This window comes from Neopsephotus bourkii, unplaced genomic scaffold (assembly GCF_033783945.1).
Source record: "Neopsephotus bourkii isolate Nb327-2 ecotype Australia unplaced genomic scaffold, CSIRO-AGI_Nbou_v1 NB_196, whole genome shotgun sequence".
Taxonomy (NCBI): domain Eukaryota; kingdom Metazoa; phylum Chordata; class Aves; order Psittaciformes; family Psittacidae; genus Neopsephotus; species Neopsephotus bourkii.
This window is the reverse complement of record NW_026900709.1, coordinates 13,379,423-13,405,879: the sequence shown is the minus strand read 5'-3', so window position 1 is coordinate 13,405,879 and position 26,457 is coordinate 13,379,423. Positions and strand designations below refer to the sequence as shown.

Below are 26,457 nucleotides of genomic sequence, written 5' to 3'. Positions count from 1 at the left end.
GCTAGATACCCACAGTCTTAATGCAGACATGACTTTCCCATAAAGGATTAGACTCGGTGCCACAACTTTCTCAAGATAAAATACTATCTTCGATTGCATTCTCCAAAGTCACAAGTAGAAAACTGTAACAAATAAAAGGTGCTCTCACCATTGATCTTACTGACACAGGCAGATCTTTTTAAACAGCTTACTCAATTTTATTATTTGTTCAGCAAGAAAAATTTTTTTAAGCCAAAGCATAAGATTTGAATGAAGCCTGGAGGCCCAGCAATACTCAAATACAGTGCAGATGACTTGATAGTTTACCTTTCGTTGTTACCTCTTGACTTCTAGAAAGTCAATCTACTGCTTTGTTCCATAATAAAACTAGAGCAGTTACTGATACAGTTGCAAGCCGTGGCACTTTGTTGTTGAGCTGAAGTTGAGTATAGGCGGTTTTTGGCAAATAGCATGCCTTGTAACTTGCTCCAGCTGTTAGATACTGATAGGTTTCGCAGGCACATCTAACTTGTAAGGAGACAGTGGGTAGCTTCTTATTCCTTAGTAGATACTTCTGCAGTTACCAGATGTATTTCTGAAGAAGAAACAGAGTTTAAGTCTTGCTGCAGAATTATCAACCACTGTACAATTACATGTATATGCTCTCATCATCTGTAATTGAAACCAATGCAGAAATAACTGTCTTACATATAACTAAGCTGTACCAAAGAGTGTCCAACGTGTCTGTCCCTTTTCCACGATGCCACTGTACCAGTTGCTGGATCTGTATTTCCTAGATATTGGTGGTCTCATCTTTGATCCTGTCTCTGGTCTGCTCAGTAACTATTGCTTCCAGTACATGTTGCTGCTTTCTAACCTTTCCCACTTTTTCCCTTTAAATAGAAAAGGAGTCAGACCAGGTGCTACTCATATAAGAGGGGCAACTACTATTATGTTAACGGAGATGTAATGTTGGATTTTACTGGACCTGCAGTTCTGATGTTTAAACCCTTCATCACCTAACAGAATTGTGCATTTCTCTGGATAATATATTGGAGATGAGGAAGGCTACAGAAAAAAAGTGGCATGCTGGTTTATGCAATACAGTCTCAACCAGCTATGAACAACTGTGCTTTAAAACTGCTTTCTAGAGATTAACAGATTAAAGGGTAGGTTTGAATCATTTATGTATCCACTTAGGTATCTAGTTCTTGCCATCAAAGACCATGATGCACCAAAACTAGAAAAAGCTTAAATGGTAATGGTGGCAGGGCAGGAATGTAAAGGGAATGACTACGTATATTACAACTTTAACAAAGCCTTTAGCACAGCTCATTTTAAACAGAAAGGAATTCCTTTAAAATAATTTCAGAGATGACCTCTTGTGTGGTCTTGTCACATTTTTGGCCTTCAACTCCCTTTTAGTCTTACCTGTCGGAGATGAGGGTTATTGTTTTGTGTTAGTGCTGTTTTGGGGGGGGTTAAGAGCTATTTGCAAGTAGCAAATTTTCTTTCTCTCAAATATGCAGTGCCAGAACAAAGAGGAAGATTACAAACTAGCTGTAGCACTCTTCCATTCAAGAGATACCAGGAAGGTATAAGTTAATAACAGGCATCTGAAAAAAATTACCTGTTGGAACAGAACAAATAATTTGTTCTAACATGACCAGTGAGCTTTGGGAAATAAACCCAAATAAATAAAAATTCCTTGTTTTTCAGGAGTACCCAGCCAGTCTGTACTGGAACATGAAAGTGTCCACCCTTAGCAGTCCCAACTCTTGGAGCACCACCTCTTCTGTTTGTAGGTAGTTTTGTTTCCAGTAGGTGTCCTCTTCAGACTTCCTCAGAGCTGAGCAATGGCAAAGGCTGTCATGTTAAAAAAAGCTTGAACAGAAGTAACAACTCCAGCCTGGAACATTACCTAACAGTAAAGAGCTGCACCGTGAGTCAACTCAAATTCCCTTAGCAGAAGGGGCATTTTAGAAAGCTCCTCTCTTAGTTTCTTATGTAGGAGTTTTATTAGATCCATGATGAAAGCACTGTCTTACAAGGGTACCACAGCCACAGGTACCAGTTGTGTTACAGTTGGGAGAATATCATCTTAGACCCTGGAGTCCTGCATGTTTAAACTTCAGTTGCTGCTCCACTTCCAGAGTTGGGTGACAGGTTTGGAAAATACGCAGTTTGATTTTGAGGTCTGTTTCAGTCCCTCCAAGGGCTGGCTTGCACTTCTAAGGTCTTGGCCTTGTAGTAAGGCGAACACCTATTACGTTTCTCATCTGCTACAACTTCCTAAAGTAGCAGACCATCTGACAGGGTGCTTTGTTGAGCAAAAACAGTAATTGAAGTTTACCAGTAAAATAATTTCTCAAATAATATTCTGATTTTCTAGCTATTAAAACTTAACCTAGCACTGAAGTCCACCACCATCTATGCATCTTTTAAATACCTCTGAGGATAGTGACTCAACTCCAACTATTAACTAATAATATTAACTAATGTGATGCTAGGCATTAGATCAGAGGTACCTCTCCATTAGGAGATTATTCCAGGTCAGCAATTTTCCTTAGCTCCAGTTGATCTCCATGTATTTTGTTGCCATCTTTAAATGGTAGCTGAAAAGGACCTCTGATGGTCAGCTAGACCAACCTCCTGCCGTACATGGGACATCTTTAAAGCCTTCACAAGTAGTGATTCCACCACCTCCTGGTGAAGGAGGCTTTCATGACTATTCAGCATGATGTCCCATGTCACAACTTGTTACATCAGTCACCTGACTCTGCTGAGAAGAGTCTGGCTCTTTAAGGAGTCTTTTCATTGCTGGACTGATTCTCATCTATTTGCTGAAATAGCTTCCTTTTGCTTGCACAAGGAGCTGTTCTCTCAGCTTATTTCCTCTATTTTCTTCCTGTCATCTTCAACATACCATAAACAAACTGATTTTAGTCTTCTGTATTATTCCTGCAAGCAGCTTTCCAATTCTTGCTTTTCATGTAGGAAAACTGTAAAAGACAATGAAATGTTACTAAAATGCCTTTTCACTGAAAATTTTAGAACCTGGAGTATTTCTTCATGTTCTTAAAACCCTTGAAGATTTTTTTGCCAGCTTTTTATAGAGGATTACTAACTAGAGCTTGTCATTTAAAGCAGGCACACAAAGCATGCACATCTCAGACTATGGAATCAAGTGATATACCATGATTTGTGCTGAATTTTTTCCATGCTGAATTTGGGTAACTAAATTAGTATTTAGCCAGTGTGCTTTAAAAAAAAGACTTCACTCTAGGTGTACTGAAAGGAAGAGTTTTCTGGTAGTTGATTTTGGTATTTCTGTAGATGTTCACAATAAAAAGGGTATAAGCCCCATGGAAGCAGGCTGTAGACTTCAAATGCAGATATACACCATCTGCAAAACAGGGCATTTCTTGAAGCAGAGCAGGAAATCAGGCTGCAGTCCACCTTGGTTCTTGCTGCTGTAGAGGTAGACTAAAACCCATTTAACTCACCAATTGCATGGTAGTGAGGACGTGCAAATATGCACTTGAGGATGCCTTTGGAGCATTACCAAGCTCTGCAGGTTTCAGCACCACTTCTGCTGTACTCGGTGCTTCTCAAGGCTCCAGCTTCTGTGATCAAAAGGCTTTAATAAAAGTTTTCATTCTTTCTGCTTGCAGTAGTAAAAGGAGCACTGGCTCAGAGAAGGGAAATAAATCTTTCGTTAGTGAACTAAGTAAAAGAAAAAAATTTTAGAGACAGTTTCACAAGTTAATTGTCATGTCTCTTTTTTTAAAATATATAATTTAAAAAATACATTACTCCAAGATTATTGGCGAGAACTGGGTCTCTTTTAGTTGATAGTTCAGCAACGTTAGCATTTTAGTTTAGATCAGAAGTTGAGTTGTTGAAACAGATCTCTTGGTTGTTTCTACTTACTGTGCTTTGGTTCACATTACAGAGTGATCACAATCTGGACCCTTTTGGATGAAACTCAAATAGGAAGATGTGCTCCAAGCAGTGGCTAGAGCTATTCTAGGCAAAACCTCTGAAAAACCCACATCATGGGTGTAAAGTTCTCAGCAGCAACTTCCTCACTCTACAGACAAGCCCCTTATGGGCCACACTAACTGACATGGGTACTGGGAGCCAGTCAGCTCCCCCCAGCATGTCCTGCTGTCCAAAAACCTAGTAGCAGCCCAGGCCACAGCAGGATGAACCAACCAAGACAATTCCTGGTGTGTGCTGGCTTGGAGGAGAGTTCTTGCCTCTGCCATGAGGCAGGGCTTTGAGGGGGCAACACAAGCTGTAACACTCTTGCACAGTGCTCAGTCCATGAGCAACCTTGACTGCTCACATACGTTTGGCAGGAGGAACTCTTATCAACCATCCTTCCACCGTACCCGAGTTGTTTTGGAATAATACACATGTATACACTCCACCAATCTTGCAAGTTTGCTGGTTAAGAAGCCCAGGTCTTGGTCCCTCCTTAGAAGCTTGGAGAGAATAAAAATTAGATCCAGTAATGGCACTGAGTCAGTTACTCACTCTTTTATCTCTGAAATGCTCGATCCTTACAGAAAGCAGCTTCTCTCTGAGCATCGTAGTCCAAGTCATCTTGCTTTTCCTGCTGTTTTTTTGCCCGCTTTTCAGCCTGATAAAGATAAGGGAGTAACAAAGCTTAGTATTTCTTTCACAACATAACTTTCCCTTAAAACTCAAGAGGATGAGCTTACAGGAGTTTTGAAGTAATGTTAGTTTATAGTTGGTTGATACTTGTCAGATATCATCCCTCTCAACTTCTTTCCTCTGCCATACCCCGCCATGAAAAAGGTAGACTGAACAGCTCAGTGACTACTACTCTTTCCAGAAGATGTAAAAGGAAAACAGTGATATGGTTGGAAAAAATGACATAATGATATAGGACAGGATATGATCTGTCATTATTGATCTCTTTCTTATCATCAGCTCTCTCAGGTCATCCTCCCTGACCAGCATGGAGCAAGTCACCTTGGAAGAGGCTTCTGTTCCACTGCTTTGAGAGGAAGCTGGTCCCTAGCTTCAGCACCTGCAGTGCTTACAGGTAAAAAAAAAACAACAGAACATGCGTATCACACCCACAGCAAGCTTGCTTTCTCTCTCCCATCCAGGAAATCTAATCCTATGGCTTTAGAAGCTGAAGGCATTGACAGGTTACAGTTCTTTTGTTTACCATTTGCTGGATCTGAAATTTCTGTACTTCCATGCTGGCATCATGTTGTCTTTGTTTCTTGTCTTTTTCCTTTTCCAGGTAGGTGTGATCTGCTGTCATCTGCTGATTACGATCCCTCTCATCCTCTGCTTTTTCTTCTTTCTCCTTTTCTACTTTCATCTTCATCTGTATTTTACAAAATACACAAAAAAGGATACCCAAGGACCTAGCCTGCTAAGCTGGAACTCATATCTTTTAGCAGAAGCAGCCCCATATCAGCACTCTGATGAGCATGGTCATTGTGGCTGGCCAGCATCCAAGCCCAGGGCTTTCAGCAGCAGTGGCAGATATTCACTGAACAGAGAAGTGGGAGAGGGAGAGAGGCCAGGAAAGATGTCACTAGCACTGGTGGAGCATGTTAATGCAGGGCACCAGAGCCACCAGATGTGATCTTGGCCAGGCTCCTCAGCTGCAGTGCAGAGTCTGGGAAAATGTCTGCACAAATTGCCAACAATTCTGGAGCCTTCTAACTTAACTTTTGAGAGAGGATCATCACATCTGCTGCTTGAACCTTCTTTAAAAAGTTCATTCTGAAACTACAGATGGTAAATTTGAGAGCTGCTGCTAAGTGAGAACCTGCATTTTCCTCTCACTTGTTTTTCTAGAATCTGTGCTGTTTCCAAAAGGTATTCAGAAGTACATGACAGAAAAAGGAGTAAGAACAGGCTAGGTTTTCTTACCACAGTGGTTCTGTGTTCAGCAATAGCTTCAATGGCAGCCTTTTGTTTTGCTTCTTTCTCTTTGATTTTTATTTGGTATTCATCTTCTACTGCTGCAGCTCCTCTAGCAAGACGATCATCTTCAACCTTAAATGCCTCATTTATCTGTGCAGTTAGTTGTTCAAGAGCTTTGTCCTTATGCACCTGGATTACCCTGCAGAAGAACATGAGCTACTGTAACATACCAGGATATCTGCTCAGTTTACCTGGGGCACTGCTCCTACCAAAGCCAGCAATCCCACCCCCAACAGCACCAATTACTGCTGGAACTGGTAGCCTTTTTTTTTTTTCTTCTGTACTTTCTACTTCTTTGTCAAGTTTTAACTACAGAAAGATTGCTTACATCACAAAGTTTCAATTTTGCTGATACAAAATTAAGTAACATTTGTCACAAAATAAAATTGCAAGTTTGAACCTTAATGCTGAAAAGTGTAGTCCTAGCCTTACCTATTAGTCTCAGCAACTTTTTCTCTTGTCAGCTCAGCCATCATTTCTTTTTCTTTAATATAAGCCTCAATCCGATCATCTTCGTTGTCTTCTTTTTGTTTCTCTTCAGCTTTAATTGTTTTCTTTTCAGCTACATGCTCCTGTTTACATAGAAAACAGCTTTATGTAGAATGAGATTTTGAAAACATGATTGGGGGTTGGATCTAGCAAAGACTTCAGGCCTAACCTAATAAGAGTTCTTTGGTTGTAGCAGTGGTGAAGCTATAGAAAATAGAAACCCAAAGGTGGAGGAGCATTCTTATGACCTACTTACCACAAACTACTGCAAAAGTAAAATTAGTATGTGGCTGCAGCCCCATGGCACAGTATCTGTAAGTTATGTTATTTCCCCTACTTCCCCGCTGGTTCCAACTGTACTGCTCCCATCCTGTGCATCAGTCACAGCACAGACCCTGAACGGCTGAAACAGTAGGAGTCTGTAGAACCACTAAACTGTAAAGCACAAGGCGTTTTATAATCATGCAGAAATGGCAGTCATATACAGCTTTTATTGTGTATTAAAAGTTGGGAACGAATGAAGTAAAAGTTGTGTAACTGGGGTGAGAAGAGTATGGGGGGGAAGCAAGTGGGGTTTCAGGGGGAATTGTCTCCTCTTACTCTCTTACATGCCAGTGAATCATCACAGTACCTCCACTTCTCCTTGCTCAAGCAGGCATGGGGAGGGAAATATTGGATGTGGTAAGGATGTATTGACTGTTTTTTCTAAACATCTCCAGTCATAAAGGGAAAGACAAGTTGAAAAGATAGTATGTTTGGTCTCAGACTATTCCCTCTTCCCAACAGAGAAAAATGGCCTTAAAGAATGGGTACATGGAACCTAAATTCAGTTCTCAAGTCACGGACAATCTCCTTGATGTCTATAGCAGACTTTTTCCATTTTAGACCAGTCAACGCTTAGGTGCCATAATACAACTTCTAAGAGGCCTTTCTCAAAAGGCACAGAGGCAAGACAACCTGCAACTGGCAGGGTAGGCATGTGATCCACTGCTACTGAAGCTGTAAGCAAACCTCCTCTTGCCCATTTATTTGTGGACCAAATGCAACAGCTTCACTCCAGTCAGCCAAGGTGAAACAAGCATTTTAAATTGACTTCCTGTTACTCACGTGATGCTGCCTCCGGCGTTCAACTTTTTCTTTCTCTTCCTTTTCTCTGTCTTTCTGAATTTCCAGTTGGTACAATCGGTTCGATAACTGTATTTGTTCCCCTTCTCTTTTGTCTTCTAGCTTGGCCAGATCTGCCTGACGTTTGTGCTCCTTTATTCTGAATTGGGAAAAAGTTGAATAAATGTGCTAGGGACTGCACAAAGTAATGAACAGGTGTGGATTCTGCACAGCTACAGGTATGTTTAACAGTAAACCTTAATATTTTGAAGTGAAAGTAGAATGTCAGCAATCAAAAATAGAACCATATGTTTTTCAAAGGCAGCTGCAAGTCCTTTGGCTAAAGCTCAGTCCTAGTGCAAGGGAGCTGGTTAAGCCCATACTAGCAAAAACAAGTATGACCAGCATAGTGACTCAAGTATTAGATATAATTTGGTTAGCCCGTTTTAATTGTCAGCCTACTCACTGTCACAAGCTGGGCCATTGTCAGCTAGCTGACTTCCAAGCAGTGCCACAGCACTGTGCAAGGCGTGGCCATGGCCATTAGCGGTGCTAGGAGGACCTGTGAGTGATTCCGGGCAGGGGGCATCGACAATAAGGAATTTTGCCTTAGAGAAACAAGCCGCTTGCTCTCATTGCCAGAATATAGACAGTCGTCTTTAACTGACTAGGGCTGCCGCTGAAAGCAAGAGACGTTTGTGAAGCTGGAAAACGGAGTTACGGAGGAACAAGCGGGTGATGAGAAGTGACGAGTTTTCAGCCTGACGAGGGCGCGATGCTGAATCAAACAATGGTTTACGAGGAATGAGTCACCCGCTCCCGCCTCGGCTGGTGCAGGGCCGCCGCAGCCAAGTTGGCGCCAAAGCACTCGCCGCCTGTGCTGCGCGCCCCCCGCCGCCGGCGGTGCAGGCAGGCCCCGGCAGCAGGGAGCTGGTCACCGGGAGAAGCTTAAGCCTAGCCGCGCTGCCCTCTGCACGCCGCTTACTCACTGCGCCAGCTGCTCCTGGGCCACCGCCCGCCGCTCCAAGTAGCGCCCGCGCTCCACCTCTGCCTCCCGCCGAGCAGCGTCCGGCCCGTCGCGGTCCATCCTCGGCTTTTCTCCGCTGCGGGTCGGCCCAGTGCCCGACTCTCCGGGAAGCGGCAGCGCCTGCTGAGAGAGAGCCGTATCCCTACCGACAGCCCGGTGTCCCGGGGAGTCGGGGCTCTTTCTTCCGTCCCCAGAAAGAGAACAAATGCGGCGGCCACCACCCTCCGGCCGCTCCGTGCCCGCGGGAGCGCCCGGCCCCGAGCAGCCCCTCCCGATGCCAAAGAGAGCAGCGTTACCTCAGCACAAAGAGCGGCGGGGACTGCCGCAGCTCTTATAGCAGCACAGCGCCCCGCCCCGCCTGGAGCTGCCGGCGGGCGTCAACTGCTCCTTCAGGGAGGGAGGGTCAGTTCGGCCTTTGAAGTGCTTCTCTCCCTTCCTTTCTTTTCTCCGCGCCGGGCACAAAAGCCGGCCCGAGCAGCGGCGGTCACCGCGGAGGTCCCGTCCCGGGAGCCGCCCTCGTCCGCAGCCGGTGCATGAAACACCTTTTTCTTTGTACTAACCCGTACCGGCTAAGCAACGCCCCGCTCTGCCTCCGCCTTTCCGCTCCGAGCTCGCGGGTTTTCTTCCCGCCGGGTTGCCCCAGCTCTGCGCGGTCGGTGGTGCGGCGCTTTGGCTGGCTCTGTGGGCTGCCGCTCCCGCACGTAGCCCCCATCCAGTTAGGCCTGCCGGTAGCTGCGTGTTGGAGACTTGCCTTTATCCGTTATCTGGGCAAAGTAAGTGGCTCCTGGGCACTGTTTTCCTTAAGGAAAACCCTTGGCTCTCCTGGGAGCTGGATGAGGGGGTCTGTCCTTCCCCTCCTTCGACAAGTTCCTTCCTTGCCCTGCCTCTAAGAGACTCCTCGAGGGAGGAGGTGGCTGCTGCTCTGGGGAAGGAGTACATTCATCTTGCATCCAGATGTTTTACGCTGTAGGGGAGGCAAAACTAGCTTTGCTTGGCCCTTAGCTTGCAGGAGGGACCTCACCCGGTATAGCCTCATGTCTTTCTCGAAGTCCTGTGCTTCCTTCAAAGCCTGTTGCTACTGAAACCAGGCTCATAAAAGACCTGTTTCCAAGTTGAGATATTGTCAAGCATCCTTTGTGTAAAACTAGTTTCAGGTTTGTTGTTTGTTTCTGGTTTGTTTGGGGTTTTTTTCTAGAACTTGCATGATTTTCTAGTTTGTCCAGCAGAGACGGGCAGCTGGAAGGCTGGGACAGAAGTTTGTGTGCACCAAAACAAAGCTTCAGGTTTCTTGGGTTTTGTTTCCAGTGAAACCCAGAATAGGGGGATACCCTATTTAGACTCCAGGTCATTACACAAAAGTCATTACAGGAAACCTTAACTCTGTCCAAGGCAGGAACATGATGGTAAAATTTTGGCAAAGAAACTAAGCTTAAGGAGTGAGATGTGTGGGTGACTGGGGTGTTGGAGAGTAAATCAGCTGAGGAATCTGAGAAGCAATTTCAGATCAGATCTATTTACCGCAGCTTGAATCATTGTTAGTCTTTTTGAAGAAGCAGTTCAATGATACTGTCTCTCTTTGCCATGCTGGTTTTATAGCAGCTATTGAGAGTTACATGGGACCTGTATTTGTTTCCTAGGTGACCTTTTAAGGGCTGTGATCAAATCACATTCTATTTTCATAGAATATAACTCATTTATAGTGGAATGTTTGTTTTACAGAGGTCGTTGCAAAATTCTATAAAAATTGCAGTACTGTTCTGACTTTCACATGTGTAAGGTTGTTTTTTCTTCTCTGTTTTTTTGTGTAAAGTATGGGGAATACTTAACTGGAAGTAAGCTAGTGAAAAATGTGAACTTTTGCACTGGGAATTTGTATCGCAGGCCTGAAAAACCTGGGACAGTGAGTTTTTAGAACAGTAAATAATAAAAATAGAACAGTAATAGTGAGGTTTTGGCTGGAATGGGTTACTTGGATGGTCAATTATGTATCATACGTTCCTGCCTCAAGTTTAATAAACTAACTTTTACTTTTGAGAATATAACCAGTTCTCAGGCAATTATTTTTTTGTTTTTCAAATAGATTTTGTGATTCATGGTATATAATAGATGCAGTTTAACTCTGCCTGTAAGGTTCAAAAAGATACATTTTTTGACCACATGAAAACTGCTTCTGCCCTTCCCTGCTAGATAGTCTCTGTATTACATCATGTTTTTAACTTCTTGTGCAGTAGTGCATCTACAAGGTTACTGGGTCCCAGCACCATCCTCTGCTTGAAAACCATTTGATCCTTCTTTTTCTCTGGAAAATGGCCTGAGTCCAAGTCCTCTTACATCTTTGGATGCTTTCAGAAGAGGATAAAGATGATGTGTAGTCTTGGCCTCTGATTCAATTACTTGCTTTGCATAGCTCTGAAATTCCTGCTCTTTACAGAGAGCAATAAACTCTGTCTGAGCATCGTAGTCCAAGTCTGCTTGCTTTTCCTGCTGTTTTCTTGCCTGCTTTTCAGCCTGATGAAGAAAAGGGAATAATAAAGCTTAGTATTTCTTTCACAACGTAACTGTCCCTTAAAACTTAAGCTTATTAGGAGATCTGTGGTGATATTAGTTGATACTTGTCAGATATAATCTTTCCCCACTTTCTCCCCTGCCATACCCCCTCAAAAATGGTACATTAGATAGCTGAGTGAACATCAGCATTAGTCGTTGCTCTTTGGTGACCTGCCCAGAAAACACAACAGGACAGCAGTAATACATAATGGCACAGTACAGGAGGTGACCTGTCACTGTAAACCAACCTTGACTTGCGCCACTGCTCTGAGAGGAGGCTACTCTGTGTATGCAGAGCATAAATGATTTAAGAAAATGAAACCAAATAAACACTACCACACCACACCACCCCCCACCAACCAAAAGACAGTAAGCTTCCTCTCAGGTAGGAGCTAGTGTTGTTGGTTTCCATGCATGTTTCTTTCAGGTTACAGCTTTTCTATTTACCATTTGCTGGATCTGAAATTTCTGTACTTCCATACTGGCATCACGTTGTCTTTGTTTCTTGTCTTTTTCCTTTTCCAGGTAAATGTGGTAATTTTCCATTATTTTATTATATTCTTTTTTACTCTCTTCTTTTTCTTCTTTCTCCTTTTCCACTTTCATCTTCATCTGTATTTTACAAAATACACAAAAAAGGATAACCAAGGAGCTAGCCTGCTAAGCTGGAACTCATATCTTTTATAGCAGAAGCAGCCCCATATCAGCACTCTGATGAGCACGGTCACTGTGGCTGGCCAGTGTCCCAGCCCAGGGCTTTCAGCAGCTGTGGCAGATATTCACTGAACAGAGAAGTGGGAGAGGGAGAGAAGTCCAGGAAAGATGTCAGTAGCACTGGTGGAGCATGTTAATGCAGGGCACCAGAGCCACCAGATGTGATCTCACCCAGGCTCCTTGGTTGAGGTAAAGCAGGAATAAGAACAGGCTAGGTTTCTTACCACAGTGGCTCTGTATTCAGCAATAGATTCAGTTGCAGCCTTTTGCTTTGCCTCTTTCTCTTTGCGTTTTTTTTCTTCTTCGGCTTCTTTTTTTGCAGTGTCTCTAGCAAGACGACCATCTTCCTTCTTTAATGCCTCAGCCATTTGTAAAGCTAATTGTTTAACAATTTTGTCCTGACGTTCCTGCACTTGTCTGCAGAAGAATATGAGCTACCATAAAATACCAGGATACATACCTTGACCTACCTGAAGCACTATTGATACCAAACTCAGGAGTTCTGCTTCTAGTTTTCTCTTCTCTTGCCACACAGTCTAGCCCAACCCACCCAACTCCTCAATCTCCAGTGTTCCTTTCTTTGTTTTTAATTGTCTGCTTTAATAAATGTTCCCTGTATTCTTGTAGCTTTCTGTTGCAGTAATGAGTTGGATCATGCAGTGAGGAGTCTGCTTAGCATTTTGCCATCAGGGGAGAAATATTGGGTCTATTGGCCCAAAATGAGAAAAGAAGGAAAGTCTTAGATCATCTCAATGGTATCATCATGCTGTCCCCATGTTGATAAACGACCTTCCCATAATAATAACTCAATGTAATTAATTAATACAGGTGCCTAGTTAAGAAGTCTTAATTATTTTTCATGATCTGGTTCAGGGAAATATAGCTTATGCTCAAAAATACTTTTGTTGAGGATTTTAATTGTCTTTAGTTGTTGAGGTGGAGGCTTGGCAGGTGACATGGAAAATCACTGATCAACACACTGGTGTAGAGCTTTGCACTTCTGTATGTCTTTGTACTTTGAAGGGTGGAAAGATCACTCCCCCACCCCCCAGTATTAAGGAACCCGTGACAGAATTTCCTTTTATTCCCAAATTTCCTATCCTCTCTATCATAATTTAATTTTTAGAATAACTGTGGATTGTGTTATATCATCAGCCTGAAAGATTTGAAAATGGCTACAGTATGATTTTTAGTTTATTTGCAATTAATGCTCTAGCTTTGTACCTACCTATGCAATTCAGCTTTTTTCTGTTTTGTCATCTTGGCGATAATCTGCTTTGCTTTAAAATGGGCTTTGATCCGAGCATCTTCTTCCATTTGTTTTTGTTTCTCTATTGCTTTGATTATTTCCTGGTCAGCTACATGCTCCTGCAGGGGCAGAATGGTCCTGATGTAACAGGGAAAGTTGAGAAAATTGGGCCTAGGGTAGCAGCTTAAAAGAATCACTCCCAATTCTCTCTGTGTTTGTTTCAAAGAAGAGAGGGAATAGTTTTTCAGTACCTTAATTTCTGCCTTCCTGTTCATACATGAAGAGGAGATAGTAGATATGAGTAAGGAGAAGGGGAACTGAGCATTGACCATCTGCTTCTCCAGCCCATTGCACAGACAAATTGCTGTGCAATGCAGTGAGCATTATCCCTTGTTTCCATTCACACACATGGGAGAGGGGGATGTTGAGAGGAATGGGACTGTGCAAACCCCACCAGTACATGCAAGAGGCCTTTCTCAAAAGCACAGAGGAAAGACACAGCTTGCAGCTGGCAGGGTAGGTATATGATCCACTGCTACTGAAGCTGTAAGCAAACCTCCTCTTGCCAGGAGGCCCATTTATTTGTGGACCAAATGCAACAGCTTCACTTCAGGCAGCCAAGGTGAAACAAGCATTTTAAACTCTGACTTCCGGTTACTTACCTGATGCTGCCTCTGGCGTTCAACTTTTTCTTTCTCTTCCTTTTCTCTGTCTTTCTGAATTTCCAGTTGGTACAATCGGTTCGATAACTGTATTTGTTCCCCTTCTCTTTTGTCTTCTAGCTTGGCCAGATCTGCCTGATGTTTGCGCTCCTTTATTCTGAATTGGGGAAAAAAAAAAGAATAAATAGGCTATGGACTGCACAAAGTATGAATGGATGCAGATTCTGCATAACCATAGGTACCTTGCACTGAAGAATGTGACACTTTAAATTGAAGATGGGTGGAATATCAAAGTGAAAAATGGCATCATTTTTTGTAATGGTAGCTCTAAATCCTTTGACGAGAAATTAGGTACCTGGTGTGCTCACAGTTTGCAATCTTTTATCTGGATGACTCATTAGCACCATTGCCTTCATAATGTTCTGGCCTCTCTCTGCAGCATCCTCAGTCACAAGATATCTCCAGTAAGTCCCACTGTATCTATGTTTCTCTCCCTGGGCATGCAGGCAATAGCTTAAGCTGGTAGTGTTCTATAAGAAGTTCTGCAAGGATTCATGTGTTAGACCTGGAGTATGTGAGACCAGTCTCTGAACCCTTCCTCTGCCTCAGGGAATTTGACTCCTTCTATCAGATCACCAGGGCCAGATGTCTATAAATACCCCTGAGGATTCCTTCATTAAGGTATCTGGAAGAGCCCCACAGAAAGAATGGAGATGGCAATGTGTTCTCTTGATGCCAGTGGAGGTGGCAATGATGTGTTCTCTTGATGCATTCTCTGGACTCCAGTTATGGGCAAATGGAAAATCTCATTTAACCATTTTTTGAACTAAAACTGAGTTAAAATACACTTTCAGTGACAACTTTTGAGTAGTGATTTGTCTAAAAGCTATTGAAGCCTGCTGGACTGTTTACATGTAGACTGTTGGCAAGTAAAAGAGTGCAATATCACAGCTTTTCCCATTTGTGCAAGGTCCTTTGTGGCACCCTGGATTCAGTAAGTTTCTGCAAAAACTTTTTATAATGTATTTGTGAGAAGAGTAAACAACAACTTGGGGTAACTTTTGATTATTACTTACTGTTGCAGCTGGTCTCTGCGTAGTGCCTGTTCATTCATATAACGCTGACGTGCCTCTTCTTGATCCCTGAAATTAGCTTCTTTACATTCATGTTCCTTTTCTTCATCCTTCTTTTTGTTAGCATCTGACTTTAACTTTTTAAATTCAACTTGAGCATCTCTTTCATTTAGGACCTTGGTAAGTAGAAGTGCACTCTGCAAGAGAACATTTAGAATAATTTGCATGTTCAGCAATGTTTAAAGATGTTCAGTACAACTTGAATTTGAAAAGCTGTCAACACACATGAAACCCTTTAATTCTTTCGTTCTGATAGCCTAGGTAGGTTTTTGCACGATCAATAGCCTCCTTCCGTTTTGCTGCTTGGAACTTTGCTTCTTCCAAATCAATTAACTTTCTTTCTTCCTCTTCCCTTTCTTGACGTAGTTTTCTGGCTTTTAGTTTCTGTTGTGCCATGCCCTATATTGCAGATAAAATTAGAAATCACATCTAAAACCCATGGATTAAAAACGTATAAACTATTCTGAAGGTGAGATACTCAGTGTTTTGGGTTTTTATTAATTTTGTATTTTAGCTTTGATTAAAAAAAAAGTTGATATTAGAAGTTAAATATATTTAATTGTCTTTAGTTAAAATATTTATATTTTAAAAGCACATGTTAAACAAAGGGGGTGCAGCTAGAAATATTACTATGAGTGGTTTTCCATATATGAAAATGAATACCCTTGTTCACAAATGTGTGTTGTACTTGCCATACTGGTATTGGGCCAGTCTTTTACAGCAGCTTTGGAGCGTAAATGCATTTCTTCCTGTTCTTTCTTCTCAGCGAGGATGCATGCAGCTTCTCTGGTTCTGCTGCCAAGGCTGTGCTGAAGCCTTTCCCATTCTGCTTTTGGCAATATAATTACCTGATGAAGATCTATTTCATTTGGAAGAAAACAGCCATCTAGAATGTAATTTTCTTCCAAATGGTGTGGTGCTGTGCAGAGGGAAGAAAAGATAGGTTACCTGGTATCAGAAAATCCTATATTCCTGTATCAGGATTTGAATTCTTTCATAGCAACAATATGAAGATATCCTTAGTAGTAATTACTCTCCCCATCTCTGTACCCCAGAGCTAAGACAGGGTATCTGCAGTCTAACTACAGCTAAGTGCATGTACTTGGGCTGTGGCACTGACTTAACTGTTGTATGTCCCCCTGTCTCTTTGTCTTGTGGTAACTTACACTAGGTTTTGTGAAACGCCTTTCAAACCATCAGCAGTATTTTTAAAGGAAATGGCACTCTGTATGGAGTAGCATCCTGTTAGAAGTTCTTGTTCATCTGGTTTGCAGCAGACTGACATGCTGTGTTTCAAATGTAAGGAGGCTTTCAGTGATACTGACATCAAAGGCTATTTTTCAGATGCAATTGCTAAGCAGTTTGCCCTATGATAGAGACCAGGTCAGGCCTTCCTCTCTCTGTCTAAGGTGAAAGCGGCTAAAATTGTACGCTGAAAAGGCTGCTCCCTACAGGTAGGGAACTGTCAGATGCCTAGTTCTTGAACTCCAGCTCTGGATGACACTGTACCTCCACTGGTTTCAGGGTAGTTCTCTGTAGTCAATTCTTAAGGAGAAACAAACGGCCTGTCTTACTGTCTGCAGCTGTGAGAGTGGGTGGTTTGGACAAGGAGACAGGAACACCCCTACAGCCGCCCGGAGCCGTGTATAGCCGGCTGTGGCTACGGGCTCAGCAATGGTCCCCCCGGTGCTGAGTCCCCGCACGAGAGCCCCACTCACGGGCGAGCTGATGCTGGTGCCGCCTCCCGCGGGGGAGCCTGGACCCCGCCGCCGCCGCCGCCGCCGCCGCCGCCGCCGCCGCCATGGCCCCGAGCTTCTCCGCGCCGCCTGTGGACGCGCGCTGTTGCCGGGCAACCCGGCGGCAGGAGAGTCATGTGATGGTGTGGAGTAGAGGCACGGGGCGGGCGGCGGACGCAGCCGGCGCGGAGGTGGGTCGGAGGCAGTGCGGCCGTTGTCGGGCGGTAACGGCTCGGCGCAGGCCAGCCGGCTCTGGCCCTTTCCCTCAGGGCTATCGGTCTGCTGCCTGGCTCCCCCAGTGCCCCGGCCAGCCCAGCTCCGCCGCCGTGGCTGCTCAGCTTTACCCCTCGGCCGGGTGGTTGCGCCCAGGGCGAGCGGCTTATGTGGCGGCGCGGCCTGCTGGCAGAGAGCTGGCCTGATAGACGCCCTGGGCTGAGGCGGCGGGGCCCATGTGGGAGGACTGGCCTGTGGGGGAACGGCGTTAAATTCCAGATGAGGTATTTCCTGTTCCCAGGGGTTTCCGTAGCCCAGAGGTGCGCTGCAGGTACTGAAACTGTAGGACAACAGCAAGGAAACTTTGTGTGTTTGTTTGATTTCCAGATTCCCAAATGTCAGTATGTCTTCATGTTGGCTGTTTTTATGTGACATGTCATTGTTAAAAAAGCTAGCTACCTCTGTTCAGTAGCAGTTTCCTTTTGAAATAGCTGTGAAGGTGTTCTGCTAGGAAAATCCCAGTTTGGGTGTGTTGGCAAGTGCTGATGGAGAAACTTAGAATTGATCAGTCAAACTGATGGTGCAGGTGTACAGCAAGATTGGCTCTATGTTAGCAAATATGAGTTATAATGCAGCATGAATTTAGATACTTTGACATTCTTGTAATTTAAACAAGCTTGATGCTGACCTAGAACTTTGACCTTTACAGACTGGGTTCTTTTTAGCTTCAGCAAAACTTCCCATAGCTCTAGTGGCCATAAATAGTTTGTTTAGATATTTTTCCTCATTTTTTCTCTTCTGAGCACAGGTTCAGGGTAGGAGTTCAGTACTTTTATTTAAATAAATAATTGTCTTTTTTTGTTTGTTTGTTTTGGAAACTATTTTCTGACAGCAATGAAATTTCTGTTGGCTTTTGATTTTGACCATACAATCATAGATGAAAATAGCGATACTTGGATTGTGAAATGTGCTCCTGAGAAAAAGCTTCCTAATGGATTAAGAAACTCCTACCGACCAGGACACTGGACAGAATATATGGGCAGAGTCTTTGTCTACTTGGGAGACAATGGCGTCAAAGAAGATGTAATGAAAAGAACTATGACAACAATCCCTTTCACTGCAGGAATGGTAGATCTTCTGGGTTTTATTGGCGAAAACAAGGAGTTGTTTGACTGCATAATTGTTTCAGATTCTAATACAGTATTTATTGACTGGATTTTGAAAGCTGCTGACTTCCATAAGGTGTTTGATGAAGTGTTTACAAACCCTGCAGCATTCAGCAGTACTGGCTACCTGACTGTACAGGACTTCCACGCTCACCATTGTGCAAAGTGCCCTAAAAACCTTTGCAAAAGGGAAGTTTTAAAAGAATTTCTAGATAAACAGTTGGATCAAGGAGTAAGTTACACACAAGTTGTATATATAGGTGATGGTGGGAATGACTTATGTCCGGTAATGTTTTTGAAGAAGGGTGATATTGCTATGCCCAGGCAGGGCTATACCTTGGAGAAAAAGATTTCTCAATTGGCCCAAAATCTTACTCCTGTGGAGTGTTCTGTTCTGGCGTGGTCTTCTGCTACTGACATTATGTCTTACTTGAAACTGCTTATAAAGGAATAATTCAAATGATAAAAGGAAACTAATGCAATTATATTTAATCTTTCTCAGAGAAAAAAAACAGAATGCGTATAAAAGCACAATATTATAACATTGGGCTGTTACCTGAACGTATCTTTTTAAACACAATATAAAGCTGTTTATGTTTAATCTTGGCCATAGTGGGAAATTGAAGTTAAAATGGCTTTCTGACATAGTACACATTCCAACATAAGTGGAAAAAGGGGCTTGCAAGAGGAACTGCCATTATTCTTAGTCTTTATCCTCCCTCCAGGCCTTTACCAGCTAAGTAACTGACCTTTTCTGTCACACATGCGTAGGGGAAGAAGTAGGATTAGTGCACAAAATGATTAAGTTCTTTACTTACAAAACATTCGGTGCCAGGAGCATGGTTCTGGAACTGTTGGCTTTTACCTCTCTTTGATCAGGATAAATACTCAATTTTGTAAATTATTTGGTATGCCTGTAATCTTGTTTGATCTGAAGATGCATTTATATTTTAATTACTAAATATTTTACCCAACAAAATTACTTTTTAATAATTTATCTTTTATTGTAAAGACAATTAAAAGTTACTGTCACTGACAAAAGCAACACACCTCATTTGTGTAATGTGTTCTGGCCTGTGTATCATCAGGCACCTGTCCTTTTAAAGTGTACAGCATACACCAGTGTAGGTGTCAATCTTTGGATAATACCTTCATTTATTTTGTCAGTCAGACCCCTTCTGGAGAGCAGTAGTGATGTTACTGCTCTGTTTGAAGAAAACTCACTCTCCCATTCTCTTGCCTGCAGCCTTGGCAGTGTGCTGCTGCCACTTCTTATAGGGCTAACACACCAGTCTGAGCTGCTGTGTGGACGCCTTTGAGACAGCTTGGTGCTTTCTTCTTGTTAAGCTTCTGCTGCAATGCACAGGCCCATAAATGGTGCACATGTATACATGTTTACATTGACTTTTGCCTATACACTCTCATCCATATAGTATAATCCTCTTTTAACTTTGTAACAGGATTGTTCTGCCTTAAAACAGTTTAAGGAATCATTTGTGAATATGCGGCCTTTCTGTTTATCACTCACAGTGAGATGAGTCTCAAGAGTTGGGCCATGTGCATAGAGATACTAAAAAAAAGTTTCATTAAATAACATTTTATGCCAAATGTTTTCCTTCTTACAGTCCCACAAAAGGTCGAAAATGACGATGTAGTCTGCTGTTGAACTGATATCTATTCTAGCTTAAATGCCCTAAGCTTAAGTGCCTTAATAACTGAGAAATTAGTCCCAACTTTTGCAGCACTTTGGTTGCAGATGTCTGAGATGCAGCTCAGCAGCCTGCAGTTGCTGTGACTCTCTTCCCCTGTTTTGTGTGTGGTACTGTTCTTGTTTTCTTCTTGACATTTGATATTGTCATTGCCTTCTTTTTCTCAGTTGAAGACTTTTAGGAGTTGTCTTGCCTGTTTTCAGGCTGACGGTGTATATAAATCAAGATTTCCTAGGAATACATACTTGTAAAAGGTCCTGTTTTTATCCCATCACCTATTTCAATGAATTGTAGAAGGCTGCTTTGAGCTCTCTGTTGTCTATGATGTCCAGATTAATGTAGTTGAGTTCTCAGGAGCGTTGCTTTGGTGATGGGTATTTGATAGGTGCCTAAAATATTTGTATTGGAGATCTTATTCTATTGTCTTGTGCAAGGGCAGGAAGACAGCATCTGAAGAACTGGTGGGTCTCAAGTTGTAGCAGTGTACAAGTGTAAGCTGTCTGATCTCCAGGCCATTCAAAAGAATGGTAATGGCTGTTGTATAGTTTTGTGTGGTTACTTTTTTTCTTTTAAGTTCTGTGTTTCCTTCACTCCAGGTGTGCTGCTGAATGTTCCGTGTCCTGTGTCTGTCTCTTACGTGCTTTTCAGAACTTGGTCATGAGACAGCTTGCTTTCAGTTTGTGCACAGATCTTAGTTGCTTACTTAGAGAAACAAACATAAAACACACATAAAACAAACATAAAACATTTATAAGTAATTACTCAGCTTTTTTACCCACTGCATATTAACTGTTGTTCTTTTAGCTTTAAGCAACCTGCCTTGTAGTTTGTGTTGAGAGTGAGAAATTCATCTTCGTGCTCAAAAAGGGGTACTTTCTGTGGTTTTGATGAAAGAACCAATGCAGGAGTTGAGAGTAGATTAAGCATTCTACTTGAAATATTAGCAATTATGATTTAATCACTTCAGGTAGAGGATTGAGCTGATGCTATTTTCCAGACAAAGTGCATGCTGGAGACAGAAGAGATTTTTCAATTCCAGTAGGTAGACCATTAAGCTGTTAATGTGAGGTCTTTTTGTTCCTCTTAATTGAAGAGAGAACTTTTCAGAAGTACTACAATTACCAGATTTTTCCACATTTGGGTATAAGGGAGGGGAGATGAGGATCTTCAAATAATGAAGCTGGTTTAAGCTGGTAACCCAGCCAAAAAAGAAAGGGAAAAGCTCCTTGAAGGGACACATGTGCAGTACTAAGTGTTGCTGACCACAAGACTTGCGGATTCATCACAGTTAAATCGAAGTACCCTCTGGGAGGGAGATGATTATGTAAGGATGTTACAAAAATAAATCCATAAGGGAATGTGTGTGTGTATGGGAAACATTCTATATGGTAACGGTCTGCTGTTGTACACCAGCTACTGTGAAGATTACGCAGCCTAAGTCTTATGTGCTGGTCCAAGGCCTGGGAGAAGTTCTTGCTTGTCTATGGGAAGTTGATGACATGGAAAGTGCAAAACCACAGCAGAACAAAGCTGTTGGCATAGGAACGCATAAACAGACTCAGGCCTATACAAGGGAATGCTCCAGAGAAAAAAATGGAGTGAGTAGTTTGAGCTAAGGGACAGGCCTGGCTTGGAGGCAGCAGGGCTACTGCGAGTTCCTGGGTTACACCACAGAACTCCAGTTTCCTGGGCTAGCAGAGCATCAAGAGTGGTTGAGAAACCAAAGGCAAAGATGTGCGAAGGGTTTTTTGCTTTTTGTTTGGACCAGCTTGTTGATGCCTCACTACAGAGAGGCCAAGGGCAAGTTTGAGTCCTGTTGGGCGATTAGCATGTGAAGAAGGATTGTAGAGAAGTATGTCTGTATACACTTTTCAGTTCATGCTTCTGGTGGGTATTGCAGAGGAAGTACCACCAGTAATTAAAAGACAAAAATTACTCTTTTTAATCTGTGCTGAGCAGGAATTCTCCTAATTTCTCCTTTTGGGTACTGCTGGCACTTAGCTAAAAATAACAGATATCCACCTCCTTTTGGCGGGGGAAACTGCTGCCAGTCCTTTCCATTCAGGAGAGCTCTGGCAGGGTTGGGGGAACCCAGCTGCAGGATCCAAAGGATCCAAACCCTGCTGCAGGTGAAGGAGGGAGTACAGCTGCTTAAACCCAGAGGATGCTGTGTTGCAAATACTTTTTAAAGGTCTCCTTTGCAGAAAGTGTTTTCCTAGCAGAGAAGAAAAAGGATTCTTAAATTGTGAAGCATTTTCAGAAGTGTTAAAAGCCAGTATAATGTTCTTCCTGAATAATTTGCTTCTGGCTACAGTCTGTCAGCACAGTTTGTGACCGTCCTTTGCCCCCAGTCAGGTTCAGGTGTTTGAGGAGAGCTTTGGCTGCCCCCTCTGGAATCCTGCGCTCGTAAAATGGGAGAGCCCCAGGAGCTTGCTGCTCTTCCCAGCATCATCTCTTCCAGCGCCCGGGGCAGCTCCAGCTCTCCGTACGTGGCAGCCGAAGCCCTCTTGCTTTGTTGTGCGGCTCAGTACCACCGAGCTGGCGGCGCTCCCCGGGCATCAGCTTCTGCCCCGAGTACGGCCGCGCCTTCTGTCCTCGTCGCTGTGGGCGCCATACTCCGCTGCCCCGGCAGTGGGGAGCCTCGGCTGGCAGTAGGGGTTCAGACCGGAGCTCCCCGGGGCGGGGCCCGCTGATCTGGCGGAGGGGTCGGCGGGTCCGGGCAGGCGGACGGGACACCAAAATAGACTCTGCCGCTCCGCGCCCGCCGCCTCCCGCGGCTCTTCCAAAGATGGTCACGGGGCCGCCGCGGCCGCGCTCCGCCCGGGCGTAAACGCCGCGCCAGGACTGTGCGGAGGGGCTTGGCGGAGCGGCTTTGTGGTCCGCGGGCGCGGAGAGGTCAAGCCCCGGGGAGCCCGGCAGGCGGCCCCGGTTCTGTGCACGGGTCAGGGCGATGGCAGCGGTCGGCCAGGAGGAATACACGTACCTCTACGAGGACTCCTCTCACCCCGTCGACTTCCTGGAGGCGTTCCGAACGTTTTACCTGGACGGACTGTTCACCGACATCACCCTGCAGTGTGCCTCGGGGGTCATCTTCCACTGCCACAAAGCCGCCTTAGCAGCTTGCAGCAATTATTTTAAAGCCATGTTCACAGCCGATATGAAAGAGAAATCTAAAAGACAGATCAGACTTCCCGGGCTCAGCCATGCGGTACTGGAAGCTCTCGTTAATTATGCATACACATCGCAGATCCAGATAACAAAGAGAAATGTCCAGAGTCTGCTCCAGGCAGCAGACCTCCTCCAGTTCCTGTCAGTAAAGAAAGCCTGTGAACAGTTTCTGGTGAGGCACTTAGATACTGACAACTGCATAGGGATGCACTCCTTTGCTGAATATCATGATTGCTCGGAGCTAGAGAAAGAGTCCAGGAGGGTATTGTTATGGCAGTTTGAAGAAGTGTGGACTCAGGAAGAGTTTCTGGATATTGGCAAGGAGAAGCTCTCTTATATTCTCTCCAGAGATAATCTCAATATTTGGAAAGAAGAGGCAGCCATTGAAGCTGTCGTTAAGTGGATTGCTCACAATGTGGAAGAAAGGCTTGAAGACATCTATGAACTGCTGAACTGCATCAGGGTAGACTTAGATAATGTGTATTTGAGGTCAGTTTTAAGCCTACAAAAAAAATGCCGACTTAATGATACTAAGATAAGGTCACTCATATACAAAGCCCTGAACCTCAATCCCAAAACTCTTTCCAGAAGACCTACAGCAGCCATGTATGTGATCGGAGGATACTACTGGCATCCCTTATCAGAAGTGCATGCCTGGGATCCATTAACCAACACATGGGTTCAGGGAACAGAGATGCCGGATCATACCAGAGAGTGTTATGGGGTCACTAGCTTGGGATCAGATATATATGTGACAGGAGGCTATAGAACGGAGAGCATCGAAGCCCTTGACACCGTGTGGATATATAATAGCGAGAGAGATGAGTGGATAGAAGGCTGCCCCATGCTTGATGCAAGGTATTACCACTGCACCGTGTCCTTGGGTGGCTGCATCTATGCGTTGGGTGGATACCGAAAGGGAGCTCCAGTGCAAGAAGCTGAGTTCTATGATCCTTTAAAAAAGAAATGGCTTCCTATTGCAAACATGATCAAAGGTAGGTAGGTATGGTGTCTGCCTCAAATGTCAGTCCTTTTGCATCTGCCACCTTTTAATGCCATGGGCACGTTTAGGGTTTTATGTAAGTTCTAGTGATGTCCATGGGAATCTCCTGTTAATGCTGGTGGCCTTTGGTGCATGTCTCTACTAGGCAAATGACCGCAAACATCCAAGCACTGTGGGGCTGTGCTAGAACACTACAGTGGAAAGGCAAATGGTAGTCTCAGTTTAATTTTGTCTTCTTTCAGGAGTGAAATTTCTGTGCAAATTAAAAAGAATCAGAAAAGTACCAGGTATTAGAGTCATAGAGACTGTTCAGTGTATATTAGACTAAATGGTCAAAGAGCAGCGGATTTTATTGTTTTAATATAAAACCAGATTACTAAGATTTTCTGTGCAGTCATCTATAGAGGTGTCATCTTCATTTAAAACTTCTTCCATGCAGTTCCCTCATATTTCAGTGTATCACCTGTTCAGGATCCTCAGTTTAATCTTTAGTATGAGGATAATTAAAAGCATTAACGCCTGTTTCTAGCAGCCAACATAATGATCTATTAAAAATGTATGAATTTGGATCACAGTCTAAATGGTATTATTTTGTTATAAACTTTATAAACAATTATACACTTAAACATTTTTAGAAATTATTGCAATTATTTACATGATGCAACATAGTATTTTTCTACATGTGAGAGTTTTTGAAGGTATCTATAACAAGAAAAAACCCTAATGCTCCTATAACTTTCTTCATTACTTGTATATTTTCCACAAACATTGCTATTATTCTGGGTTTATTTCCTTTAAAAACAGAAATGATAGGCTAGTACTGTGAGGAGTTACACAGTCTGTGCAGTTGTTTTATCCTGCTTTCTGTGTGAAACTTATTAGATGCTTCAAACTCCCACACTGATTGCCTAATTTTGGTCCATTTTATCTTGCCAGATCCCTTGTTTTATTTTGTTTTGTTCTCCTAGAGACAGAGTTAACATGGCTCCATTCTGTTTGTACCCTTGTTTATACAATAGTCTAACTAATAGCACCATGAGAAAGATGAAAAGTATCAGAAAAGATATCCCAAGACACTGAATGATCTCAGTTCCCATTGTCTTCATCTTTGCCATAGCAGTGACTTTTACAAATCTCTGTAACTTAGTGAAATACTGAAAGCAATTCCATATCCCAAACCCAGTGTGATGATCTGTCTTCAGTTACTGCATAAAAATTCTGTGTAGTGCTGCATGGGCTGTATTACATGCAGTATGTTTCCATCACTGCAGTTTTATTTAATTGTTCTTATGCTGCTAAAATAAGGTGTCTTGACAAACTTACTTAATTTCACATTCAGCTAAATGCTTGCAGCAAAATTTCACCCTAAAATATTAATTAATGAGTCATTTGAAATGGGGTTGTGGCTGGAAGTGACTGTGGCTACCATTTGCAGTCTGAAGATGTGCTGTGACTTTCACACTGTGTACAGGTGTTGGGAATGCCACTGCCTGTGTCCTGCATGACGTCATCTACGTAACCGGAGGTCACTATGGATACAGGGGAAGCTGCACCTATGATAAAGTCCAGAGATACCATTCAGGTAGCAATGAGTGGAGTATAATCACTACGAGTCCGCATCCAGGTAAACAGTAATTTCGTAACAAGCGTAGAGCTTGATTTGATAACTGGTATCTGCAGGTATTTAAGCCCACTTCAGAGCTTCTGGCATGTTCCTAATAAAAGGAGCAATGCCTGTAGGGCAGCAAGGGCGAGAGTGGCATCATCTCCCATTTCCAGACTCTGAGAGGGAAAGACCCTCTTCATGCATCAGCTTTGTAGAAATCACTATATAAATATTGAACTAAGGAATGGCTGCATTCTGTTAAATAATATTTCTATATTTCTGACTGTCTATAAAATCTGTTCATAGACATTTGCAAGAATAATTGATACAAATTTTAAACGGGTTTTCTCTATGTTCTACACTTGCTAACAGTAAATTTTCAGAGCAGTTCTCACTAAGTACTGGTGGGCATGTCTGTATCATCTTGATCTTGCTTTTACCAAGTTTAGCAGAAAATCCTGAGGTGTCTTCCGAGCTCAGTGAAGAAACTCAGCTGCCCTCACTGGTGCCCAGTGTTTGTCAGGTAGCTGTAGTTCAAGTTATCATTGTCATGCTGAGTTGAACTGTATTCCTTTTTTCCTGAAGAATACGGATTGTGCTCGGTTACATTACAAAACAAGATCTATTTTGTGGGTGGACAGACCACGATCACGGACTGCTATGACCCAGAGCAAAACGAGTGGATGCAGATGGCTCACATGATGGAGAGAAGGATGGAGTGTGGCACGGTGGTTATGAATGGATGCATTTATGTGACAGGAGGATACTCTTATTCAAAAGGAACATATCTACAGAGTATTGAGAAATACAACCCTGAACAGAATACATGGGAAGCAGTAGGGAATCTTCCCAGCGCTATGCGGTCACACGGCTGTGTCTGTGTGTATAATGTGTAAACATTTAATTCTCATGTTGCTGTTACAGAAAACAGCAGATGCAGTATCCATAATAGTACTGAGTGGCTCATGAATTA

General features: G+C 43.2%; 3 protein-coding genes across 9 annotated transcripts; 2 read left to right on the top strand and 1 right to left on the bottom strand.

The window, feature by feature from the left end:
- Window positions 1–4,390: 4,390 nt before the first annotated feature.
- CFAP210 (cilia and flagella associated protein 210) lies at window positions 4,391–16,682 on the bottom strand. Of its 2 annotated transcripts, XM_061342912.1 has the most exons (9): window positions 16,602–16,682; window positions 15,576–15,802; window positions 15,109–15,282; window positions 14,827–15,020; window positions 13,751–13,907; window positions 13,068–13,207; window positions 12,064–12,256; window positions 11,573–11,737; window positions 10,680–11,086 (listed from the first exon to the last, which is right to left on the bottom strand). In XM_061342912.1, the coding sequence occupies exons 2-9, from the start codon at window positions 15,624–15,626 to the stop codon at window positions 10,823–10,825; spliced, it is 1,338 nt and encodes a 445-aa protein (XP_061198896.1). In that variant the 5' UTR covers window positions 15,627–15,802; window positions 16,602–16,682; the 3' UTR covers window positions 10,680–10,822. The 2 variants fall into 2 exon arrangements, with proteins under 2 accessions (XP_061198885.1, XP_061198896.1); XM_061342901.1 differs by lacking the exons at window positions 10,680–11,086; window positions 11,573–11,737; window positions 15,576–15,802; window positions 16,602–16,682 and adding exons at window positions 4,391–4,627; window positions 5,186–5,350 and having other exon boundaries at window positions 15,109–15,372.
- PHOSPHO2 (phosphatase, orphan 2) lies at window positions 9,091–20,413 on the top strand. Of its 5 annotated transcripts, XM_061342955.1 has the most exons (3): window positions 16,788–17,163; window positions 17,725–18,230; window positions 20,304–20,413. In XM_061342955.1, exons 1-3 carry the CDS (start codon window positions 17,001–17,003, stop codon window positions 20,313–20,315), a joined length of 681 nt encoding a protein of 226 aa, XP_061198939.1. In that variant the 5' UTR covers window positions 16,788–17,000; the 3' UTR covers window positions 20,316–20,413. The 5 variants fall into 5 exon arrangements, with proteins under 5 accessions (XP_061198935.1, XP_061198939.1, XP_061198916.1 ...); XM_061342951.1 differs by lacking the exons at window positions 16,788–17,163; window positions 20,304–20,413 and adding an exon at window positions 9,091–9,107 and having other exon boundaries at window positions 17,725–20,267; XM_061342932.1 differs by lacking the exon at window positions 20,304–20,413 and having other exon boundaries at window positions 16,788–17,116; window positions 17,725–20,267.
- A 1,972-nt stretch (window positions 20,414–22,385) lies between these two features.
- On the top strand, window positions 22,386–26,454 carry KLHL23 (kelch like family member 23). Of its 2 annotated transcripts, none has more exons than XM_061342855.1 (3): window positions 22,386–23,870; window positions 25,350–25,502; window positions 26,070–26,454. In XM_061342855.1, the coding sequence occupies exons 1-3, from the start codon at window positions 22,658–22,660 to the stop codon at window positions 26,378–26,380; spliced, it is 1,677 nt and encodes a 558-aa protein (XP_061198839.1). In that variant the 5' UTR covers window positions 22,386–22,657; the 3' UTR covers window positions 26,381–26,454. The 2 variants fall into 2 exon arrangements, with proteins under 2 accessions (XP_061198839.1, XP_061198851.1); XM_061342867.1 differs by having other exon boundaries at window positions 25,934–26,210.
- The last annotated feature ends 3 nt before the right edge of the window (window positions 26,455–26,457 follow it).

Excerpts from the sequence above, each read along its gene's own strand:
- CFAP210 (XM_061342912.1), bottom strand. The coding sequence starts at position 15,626 with ATGCATTTACGCTCCAAAGCTGCTGTAAAAGACTGGCCCAATACCAGT. Across the intron at positions 15,283-15,575 it reads ACTGGCCCAATACCAGTATG|GGCATGGCACAACAGAAACT; the intron begins GCAAGTACAACA and ends TCTGCAATATAG. Across the intron at positions 12,257-13,067 it reads AAAAAAGCTGAATTGCATAG|ACAAGTGCAGGAACGTCAGG; the intron begins GTAGGTACAAAG and ends ATTCTTCTGCAG.
- PHOSPHO2 (XM_061342923.1), top strand. The coding sequence starts at position 17,001 with ATGTGGCGGCGCGGCCTGCTGGCAGAGAGCTGGCCTGATAGACGCCCT. Across the intron at positions 17,164-17,724 it reads AGCCCAGAGGTGCGCTGCAG|CAATGAAATTTCTGTTGGCT; the intron begins GTACTGAAACTG and ends ATTTTCTGACAG.
- KLHL23 (XM_061342855.1), top strand. The coding sequence starts at position 22,658 with ATGGCAGCGGTCGGCCAGGAGGAATACACGTACCTCTACGAGGACTCC. Across the intron at positions 23,871-25,349 it reads TATTGCAAACATGATCAAAG|GTGTTGGGAATGCCACTGCC; the intron begins GTAGGTAGGTAT and ends CACTGTGTACAG. Across the intron at positions 25,503-26,069 it reads CACTACGAGTCCGCATCCAG|AATACGGATTGTGCTCGGTT; the intron begins GTAAACAGTAAT and ends TTTTTCCTGAAG.